This window comes from Hypomesus nipponensis, chromosome 3 (genome assembly GCF_054491055.1).
Source record: "Hypomesus nipponensis isolate SF chromosome 3, ASM5449105v1, whole genome shotgun sequence".
Lineage (NCBI taxonomy): Eukaryota > Metazoa > Chordata > Actinopteri > Osmeriformes > Osmeridae > Hypomesus > Hypomesus nipponensis.
This window is the reverse complement of record NC_140363.1, coordinates 13,475,082-13,485,253: the sequence shown is the minus strand read 5'-3', so window position 1 is coordinate 13,485,253 and position 10,172 is coordinate 13,475,082. Positions and strand designations below refer to the sequence as shown.

Genomic DNA, 10,172 nt, shown 5'->3' with positions numbered 1-10,172 from the left:
ATTAGCTAAAATGAAATGAACTGTGGAAAAATACTTCCAGATCAGATGTTCACCAGATCCAACATTTGGGTGAGTGCCCATAGTGGGGATAAAGCTGTTCCGAAGGGACACCCTTCAGTCTGGTGACACTGCCTACCTCCAGGTATAAAATCCCCCAGACAGGTGGGAGGAGGAGGAGGGAGGGGCTAGGGCAGGGTGAGAGGAGGAGGGAGGGGCCGGGGCAGGGTGGGAGGAGGAGGGAGGGGCTGGGGCAGGGTGGGAGGAGGAGGGAGGGGCTGGAGCAGGGTGGGAGGAGGAGGGAGGGGCTGGGGCAGGGTGGGAGGAGGGAGGGAGGGGCTGGAGCAGGGAGGGAGGGGCTGGAGCAGGGTGGGAGGAGGAGGGAGGGGCAGGGGCAGGGTGGGAGGAGGAGGGAGGGGCTGGGGCAGGGTGGGAGGAGGAGGGGCTAGGGCAGGGTGGGAGGAGGAGGAGGGGCTGGGGCAGGGTGGGAGGAGGGAGGGAGGGGCTGGGGCAGGGTGGGAGGAGGGAGGGAGGGGCTGGGGCAGGGTGGGAGGAGGAGGGAGGGGCTGGGGCAGGGTGGGAGGAGGAGGGAGGGGCTGGGGCAGGGTGGGAGGAGGGAGGGAGGGGCTGGGGCAGGGTGGGAGGAGGAGGGGAGGGGCTGGGGCAGGGTGGGAGGAGGGAGGGACTGGTACATCCTCTGATCTCCAAACAGACTGATATTCTGTTGTTTTATTCACAAAATTAATTTTGAACAAACATCATTTAATTCACTTGGCTGTGTGCATTTATATAGTTTTATCCATGTGGGTGTTTTCTGGATGATAAACCTTTTCAGCGAGTGACCCATTTTTCACATTCTGAATACCTTCAGGCTTACAGCCAAGACAGTGGTTGACAAGAGGTGCTACCTCATCAGCTTCATGTTAACAACTGCAGCCACTGATGTATTAACCTCTGGCATAAAGACATACTGAAGGCTTTATAGACATCATCTTTCTTCTTATTTGCTTTTCATTTATGGAAATAGAATCAAGTTAATATGAAACGTTGACACAAAGCTGGCTGTGTGTCTATGCATTTTGAGTGCATCTCTGCTTGCACGTGTCTGTGTGTGTGTGCTGATCAGTATAGCTGCTGAAGATTAATGAGAAACATGACTCAAGACAGCGTATATGCATTTATTTTGGTGTTGGCAAGCTTCTGCGATTTGTATGTTATCCCTGCTCCATTGGATTTCAATGTCATTCTTGCATGTAATGACAAAAGATGGTTTGGGGTGTAGGTGGTGAATCTCAAATGCAGTGAAAGTGGAGTTTGCAGATTTCTCAGTCCTATTATTATTGTAGTTTTTTTATATAAATCTGTAATGCAAATTTCTAAATGTTGTATTTGTTTCTTCCTAGGGTGAATGTGCTGTGAAAGAAGCTGGGTAAAATGGAGGTGTTCTGAAGCAGAATCAGGACTAAGTGAAGGTGTCAGAGCAAGCCCTTCAGCTCCATACTGTACTGACCACCAAGTCTGAGACAGAGGTGTGTCCACAAACACACATTGAGAGATCGATAAAAGAACTCCCTCTGCAACCTCACACAGGACTTAAAATGTTTTTTTCGGTACCACATTCATTGAGTGTCAAATGAGCCCATGGTCTAAAAAAGTCTCAAGGTATTGACTTGTTGTGGTCCTTCACGACTGGACTGAACAAGAGGATCTCAGGGATGAGGGGATCATGTTAACATCTAGCTTGGCTATTGTTGTTACTCAGGCTTTGCTCTATGAACACTGTTTGACAGAGTCTGGTCCAGTTTCAGATTAGGGGATCGGCAGAGGCAGCGATAGAGTAAGGGAGAAGAGGTGAGAGGGAAACAAAAAGAGAGAGACGGGTGGAGGGACAAAGGTGTGTTCGATACAGAGCAAGACACAGAGGTGCAGAAAAGAAGCTGCAGACAGAAGAAGAGACAAAAAGAGGAAGCTGGAGTCTCTGTTATTATCTCTCAGGCAAAGGGAAAGGAGGAAACAAAAAGGGAATGAGAGGAGTGGAGTGGAGATGTGTCCAAAGAGAAAACAGACTTTTAGAGCTGAATACCAATGAGGCCCTTTAGTCAGACCATCGGGACCAACCAATATTAGAAATTCAGAAAAACTAATGCAGCCATTAGTCGCACAATAAAATTATGGACCTGCACAAAACTAAAAGGCTGATAATATGAAATCGAACACAGGCTGGTTCTCTGCTCGGAGATGACCGAAACGGAGGTATACAGACGGATTTGTTTACCGAACAGGCTGAAATAAAGGGATAAAAAAGCCCTCTGTGCAACAGGCACACGTCTAAACCAGCTGTGACATTCATCAATGCAGCCCTGTGATCCCCACTGGGGGAGAGGCAGAAAGAGTCTGGATCGATCATCTTGATGGGGACCATGAGCTTCCTCTAACCCCAACCACATGAAAGAGGAGTGGCGTGGAGAGGACATCTGAGCAGAAAGGTTAAAGCACCAGGCGGGATGGAGCAAGATAACACCTCAGTGCTGGACCTGTTCTTGTCCAATGTCACAGATCTCCCTGGAACCAACACTGACCCACCCTGGGATGAAACCACAATCCTGAGCTTGCAAATCTCCCTATCCGCCATCTTGGCCATTGTCACCCTGGCAACGGTGCTGTCTAATGCCTTTGTCATCGCCACCATCTTCCTCACCAGAAAACTGCACACCCCCGCCAACTTCCTGATTGGTTCGCTGGCCGTGACGGACCTGCTGGTGTCCATCCTTGTCATGCCGATCAGCATCGTCTATACAGTCAGCAAGACCTGGTCGCTGGGCCAGATTGTTTGTGACATCTGGCTCTCTTCCGACATCACCTTCTGCACAGCCTCCATCCTGCATCTGTGCGTCATCGCCCTGGACCGCTATTGGGCCATCACTGACGCCCTGGAGTACTCCAGGCGGCGCACGACGCGCCGGGCGGGGCTCATGGTGGGGGTGGTGTGGGTTATCTCCATCTCCATCTCCCTTCCGCCGCTCTTCTGGCGGCAGGCCAAGGCCCATGAAGAGCTGACAGAGTGCCTGGTGAACACAGACCAGATCTCGTACACTCTCTACTCCACCTTCGGCGCCTTCTACGTTCCCACCATCCTCCTCATCATCCTCTACGGGAGGATTTACGTGGCCGCACGCTCGCGCATCTTCAAGCCGCCGGCGTCCTGCGGAAAACGCTTCACCACAGCCCAGCTCATCCAGACCTCCGCTGGCTCCTCCCTCTGTTCGATTAACTCCTCCTCCAACCAGGAAGGACACACCCATTCAGCAGCCGGAGGAGGAGGAGGAGGGGGAGGCTCGCCTTTGTTCGTGAACAGCGTGAAGGTGAAGCTAGCGGACAACGTGCTTGAAAGGAAACGCCTGTGCGCTGCCAGGGAAAAGAAGGCCACCAAGACGCTGGGCATCATCCTGGGAGCCTTCATCATCTGTTGGCTGCCCTTCTTCGTGGGCACCCTGGTCATGGCCATCTGCAAGGGCTGCTGGTTTCACCCTGTTCTGTTTGACGTCTTCACCTGGCTGGGATACCTCAACTCCCTCATCAACCCTGTCATCTACACTGTCTTTAACGACGAGTTCAAACAGGCCTTCCACAAACTCATCAAGTTCAAGAGATGCTACTGACACAATGGTGTGGAAAAGTTATACACATACATACACTGTCTTTGTGATGTACACTCTACTGGGATATTAACAGGTGTGTCTGACCTGGACTGCTCCACAGCCTGTGAAGACATGGCAAACATGGACTTTACTGAACTCACTGGTAACCTGTTGACACTAAAGACAGAACATGTGATAAATGTGTTACCACTGTATTTTTCCTTTCCTGTTTTTGTGGGAAAAGGCAGGAATGACATGAAACAGAAATCCTAATGTGGACATCATTATGTGGATTATATGGCCTGGAATATTGCAAAACACTGTGATGTGGCATTTGTTAATTGTTGTAAAAACACACATGCTCATTGTATTGTGTTTGTTCAATGGACATCTTTGAACTCATCTCTAAGATCCATGCCATTGCAGTTCTTCTAGATATTTCCCCTATCCAAACTTCTGCATGTATTTCAAGAAGTTGAATAGGTTGCTAGAACTACAGAAATCACGTTCTTAACACCAAAGGGACCGATACAATGATTAACACTTTGAGGAACGCCAATGAATAACTTTGTGTACCAAGACTAATGAATTTGACTACAAAGCAATGCTGTCACACATATGTTCATCTTTCATAACCTTAATGTGATTCAGTACAGTTTATAGAGAGGATATATACCTATATATAAATATTAACGCTGTGTTTCTGTGTCACACTCTTGAGTGTGAGAAAAAAGGAAACAGTGTGTGTGTAAATGAGAGTGCGTGTGTGTGTGAGTGTGTGTGTGCCTGCTTGTGTGTATTTGTGTGAGGCCCTCCATGTTTGCGGATGTGCATGTGTGAGTTTCAGGTTGGGGGTGCATGTATGTGTGGGGGAATGGATCTCCATTTATTCTCTCTCATGTTCTTCACAAACAAGCGAAACAGAGTGTGATCTCATGTTTAGGATGTGGGCAGAGTGGAGGCTCAGCGTTACTGCAGTGAGAGTTGGGCTGGCAGGACCAGCCATCCACCTACTGGAGATCTATTATCTAAACACTTCTGCTATAAATACACCAGGAGAGCTGTGAAGTTGCACAACCATTTCTATCAGGTTATAAGGGTTTGAACAGTTATTGTGTGTGCGTGGTTGCCTGTGTCTGTCAGCGTGTATGAAATAACTCCCTCGAATGATTCTCTTCAGTACACCTGTAGGTGATGTAATACACCTCCACCTGACCTTTTATCCACAGGTGGATAAACGGATCCTTTCAAAACGCTCCCTGGTACCACCTCCATCCATGATACAATAACTATCTTCGCACTCCTCTGTGGCTAGGGAACAGGTTAGTGCTAAGCTCTGACGGCAGATAGACAGGGCCCCTCATCCCAGATGCAGCCAAAAGGACATGAAGGACTGAAGATGTGAAGACATGGAGGACAGAGGCGAGGGGGGGGGGAGAAGTGATGGAGCAAAAGGGAAAAGGGTGAGGGGGTGGAGTTCTATTATTAACGCCCAATTTACTTTGTTTACAAAGGCTAACAGCTCTACCGTTCCACCTCCAGCACCAGCTTTTAATGTTGACCAGCTGTGGAGACCTTGTAATGGGAGTTGACAGAGTGCCGCTGTGGAAACCGCCACTAGCAATGCTCCATAAAACCGATGAAGCCGTCAATATTAATTTGCAGAAGTTAATCAATTATCAAGGAGTGTTGCCTTGCTGGGATCAAACTAATTATAGACCTGCATACTATCTCACCAAACACATGCACACATGCAGGCTGATCTCAAAGGGAGAAGATCAGAACCCGTGACATTCTGAACTAAATGAAAACTACTGCCTCATGTTCTATATTTCCTCATGTGTCCCCAGGCAAAAAAGTTAAATAAATAAAAGAAACACAACTACTTTGATCAGATTAACCACACTGCTAGTAGCAAGCTTGGAACTGATTCCTTTTTTCCTTGGAAATCAACAGGCATTTAAAATGGTCTCTATTAATTATAGAGGAAACACAGAGAGAAGGAAACGCAGATGACACCCAACAATGGCGTGCAGTGTGCAGAGATCGAGAAAGAGGCACGTGAGTCGTATACTAGGAGTCAGATTTGACAAGGGGACATGGGCGATTTAACTAGATAATGTTTCTCTAACTGACACCAATGGAAAGGTCACTTTGCACTTAACCTCCTAGGAATGTCACACTGGGTCACAGACTATCAACAGCATGGGAGGAGAGGTGACAGTAACGGGAGAGGACAGACAAAGAGAGAAGGAGAGAAAGGAAGGAGGGAGTGAGAAGAAAGAGCAAAAGAGAGGATGAGGACAGAGGAAGAGAGGGAGCTATATTGAATATAGTCCAGTCCTCTGGATAGATAAACAAAGAGAATAAGGCAAGGGAGCTGTTGAAAACCTATGTTGAAAACCAAACACATTGTATGTAGCGTCCCTTTGAGTTGTGGCACACTTGTTTCTTTAATGCTCATCAATATGAAATCCCGTTCTCTTCTCTCTGATAACCAACAGAGTTGTCAGCTATGTGAGTATCATCAGCAGGAGCAGAACTGAGTCAACTGCATCTGAACCCTGAACAGATCTAGCAAAGGAGCGGAAATAATGTGGCGGCCGCTCACTCCACGCTACATCCAGGCCCAAAGTGGCTCTCGTAGCCAGGCCATTCTCTGTCATGACGTGTCCTTCTCCACGGATGTCAGCTTTGTTCTTTGAAGAGTCACATCTGCTTCTGCGTGTGACAAGGGAGGACAGGAAGGAGGGAGAAGAACAAGGGAAGAGAGAAATAAAATAATCTTGTTATCATCCAAACTGTTCTGGTTCTTCTGTTATATGTAATGTGTTTAAGGCGTCTGTGTGTTATCACAATGGCTGCTAGCCCTGTCTAAAAATCCTAATTAGCAACAGTACTTAGAAAGCACTTTATCACCTCCCTCAGAAGGAGGGACTTCGACCCTTCCCCCCCAAATTCGACCCCCCCCCCACATACACATATAATATATATTTTGCACATATTACCACAGAACACATAAAACGTCACACATCACATGAACAGCTGCACTCCAAGGCAAATGGGAAATAAATGTTTGAAGGAACCCTATGAATAGTTCATGCCTTCTCTTCAATCTTCCATCAAACTTTTCTCTCACCATCTGTATGAAACATGTATGAGCTCCAAACACACGTGAATGTCCACCGTTACTGGTCACGATGGTCTGTCTCTCCCTCCCACTGTGTCAGTTTGAGTTTCAGAAATTCTGGTGTGAGTTAATTGTAATACAAAGCTTCAAGGAAACTATGGTTCTTTCCATTAGGCTTTAAACTGCTCTGAAGAATCATGTCATATCTTGCTTTGGTTTTAATGACTTCAGTGAGAGACTTGACTCTCTGAGCCTCTTAACTCCTCAGAAAACTTTTGGTGTCTTTCTATGCTAACGACCTACCCCAGTTATAAAGCTTTAGAATCTTTCCCTCAAAGCTGAGGTATCAGTTGATGTATTTGTCATTGGGATTAAGGTCTATTAAACAAGCAACTGCCTAGAAGCCTTGAAAGCCTCTCCTCTCTGCGGGCTCCTCCCTCTATGATACAGGCCATGCTAGTTTTATCTTCTGTTCTTAACACAGTCAGCGAAAAGTCCTACCATGGAGTCTGTACATGATGCATTGGTTTGATAGTTAAAGAGGTAGAAAGAGTGAGGGTGAGAAAAGGTGTGGACTGAAAGAGAGGCTTAAAGATTCTGAGACATATAGAAACATCAGATGATGGTGGAAATGAAGAGGTGTTGGACCGTAAAATCTTTGAAAGTTGTAACAGCAACAACTTTCATAAATTCTAGTGTAAAGCTGTGCAGCGTGTTCAAAACAGTGGCACTCATGAAGATGATGGTTTCGCAGTACAGCCCTGGCAGTGTAAGACACATGCCGCTCAATCCGTCGCTTTAACCATGTGACTCATGAAAGAGAGCAAGTGTTCCAATGTTGTGACATATTTTAGTACCTGCTTGAAAAGCCACACTTGTGTGCTGTATTAGCTTTTAATGACACTACTAAGGATTCCCTGGCCACCACTGCCTGTCAGGTCCCAACCAAGAGGGACGGTGATAAAAACCAACCGTCCAAGGGATTATGACTTAATTAAAGATGTCTGTCTGTTTGGGCTGATCTTCCACGACAGCAGCATTACTACCTTCTGCTGTGGAGACACTCACCCTGGCAGATCCACTCTACTCTGTGTACTGTGGGAGAACATGCAGGGTGACAAAACAATGGGATTACCTCTTGTTATCTCACAGAGCTGCCATAACAACTGGACACAGTAAGAGAATACTAAACACCAAGATGCTAATCAACACAGCCTCAAGGACTAAGGCGTCCCAGGGGGAACGATGCAAAACAACCCTCTCTGGTGTGTCTGTGGAAGAGAGAGTGAGATGTACCGATGCATGTCAAGTGGCTTCCTCCCACACGCTGGCTGTTAGGGTTAGCTGTCCTCGTTCAGACTCTATGGGTTTGTCCCCCGTTGTGTCTCCATGTGATATCGATTATTTTGGAGAAATACCTCATCGGACAGGAACAGGAACACTTGGGACAGGTTACAACACCATCCTTAATTAATCATTCTACTGAAACTATTATGATGATCACAAAGGCACAGAATATTATCAATATTCAGTGTAGTACTCTATCAGAATCAGAATCGTAAATAAATGTAGAAAATGTACAACAAAATACTGGCAGAGCTATACAATATAATATAAAATACAATAAAATAATAAAGAATAAAATAATATAGAATAAAAAATAATACTGGAAAATAATACTTATCTAACCCTAAGCCTATACATTATGTGTGGGTTATACTTACGTTCTGAAGATATGTAGTCTGTCTGACTATACTGGTACTAGCTACTTTACATTCCCCTATACCTATAGGGAATCATGGATTAGAGAGAGTCACCCACTAATCACAAGCTTGGTGGTTCGATCCCTGACTCCTCCTGGCCATGTGTTGCAGTGTCCGTGAGCAAGACACTGAACCCAATTTAATTCCGGTGGGCAGCCCAGCGTCTTGCATGGCAGCTCCATTGGTGTGTGAATGAGAGGCAAAACGTGAAGAGCTTTGGGTATGCCAGAAGGTGCTGTGAAATGTGCTATATAAAAGCAGTCAATTTACCTCCCCCAGTCACAAGGAGGTTTGTAAAAGGACCCATGGTAACGTGACAGATAAGGAGGAAGGGAGGTTGAATAATGAAAGAGTAGAAGTAGACAGAGACATGGAGGACAGTGATAGTGACAGTGACACTCAGCTGGCGGGATCAATCTCCTGAGTGAGAACTCCCAAGAGGAGGGAACATGTGACCCCATGATCTTCGCCAACAAAGCTTGTGAATACTTCATATCTCAAGATCCCTCCCCACTGGTCTCTGACTCCGACAGTCCTTATCTCCGCTCATCTTCCATCCTTTTAGAGACTTGTCACATTCTAATGCTTGACAGCTCAATGAAACTGTGTTCCTGAGAAGGACTGAGATGCTTTTGATGATCCTTGACGGTCACTGGCAATGCTGTCTCCAGATGATTTGTCGTTAATCCTCTCTGCAAAGCATGGACTTAACGTCAACTTGCTCACCCCCAGAGAAGTACCATTCCAAATACAGCCGTTCTGAACAGAGACACAAGACAGCACCATGGACGATGACTTCTCAGTTATTCAAACGTTTTAACATTCTGGATTTCAGCCTCCCTTCTGAATGAGGACCAGGGTGAGCCATTCTTTATCCTGCAGATAGAGAGTGAAACTCGGTGCATAGCTGACACACAGACATTTGATCTGAGTGCACAACCAGCAACACATGCATTATTAAAGGTGCACTGAACTCCTTCACACATTTTTCCCCAGTCCCACCTTGCCAAGATCATAAATCTTCCTCAAAATCTCACATATCAAGCTGTTCATATACAGATTCCCATTGCCCTTATAATTATGAAACCATGGATGTGATGTAATGAGACTGGGAAATCTCTTAAATTATATAGCTTGAGAGCAAACCGCAAAACTAATTAACAGAACACGCAATGGATGGTTAAGCTTTGCCACACACCTCAAAATGCTCCATTATTTGTGTTTATGTTTACCGGTATCTCCACCTCGTTATGTCAGAATTTGGCAGCAACCAGCTCTATAATTTTGTCTGTGTACCATTAGCATTAACGACCTAGAAATTTTTGGAGTTCTTCAGCTCTTGGCTGAACAGAAGCTACTAATTACCTTTGTGTAGTTTCTATACTCAAGAAGTTTCAGGTGGGCTTGATGGTAAAGAAGCATTTCCTTACACCCAAAAGTGTTCTAAGTCTTTTTTAAAGGTGATTTGATACTCAGTGCTCAGTCATAATTAGTCCATCCTCCCTCCCAATGTAAAGTCCTAACTGTCAGTCTTCAAAACACAGAGAAATCTGTCTGTGGACAGGCAGCCTCCAGACTTAAAAGAACCAGGGTCTTAATGCCACCAAACCTAGTCCAGTGTTTAAAGGTCAGGTCCGATTACAT

At 46.0% G+C, this 10,172-nt stretch overlaps 1 protein-coding gene across 1 annotated transcript; it reads left to right on the top strand.

Moving 5' to 3' along the window:
- Positions 1-2,501: 2,501 nt before the first annotated feature.
- On the top strand, positions 2,502-3,656 carry htr1d (5-hydroxytryptamine (serotonin) receptor 1D, G protein-coupled). The gene has a single exon (XM_084683267.1). The coding sequence runs from the start codon at positions 2,502-2,504 to the stop codon at positions 3,654-3,656; it is 1,155 nt and encodes a 384-aa protein (XP_084539393.1).
- Positions 3,657-10,172: the final 6,516 nt, after the last annotated feature.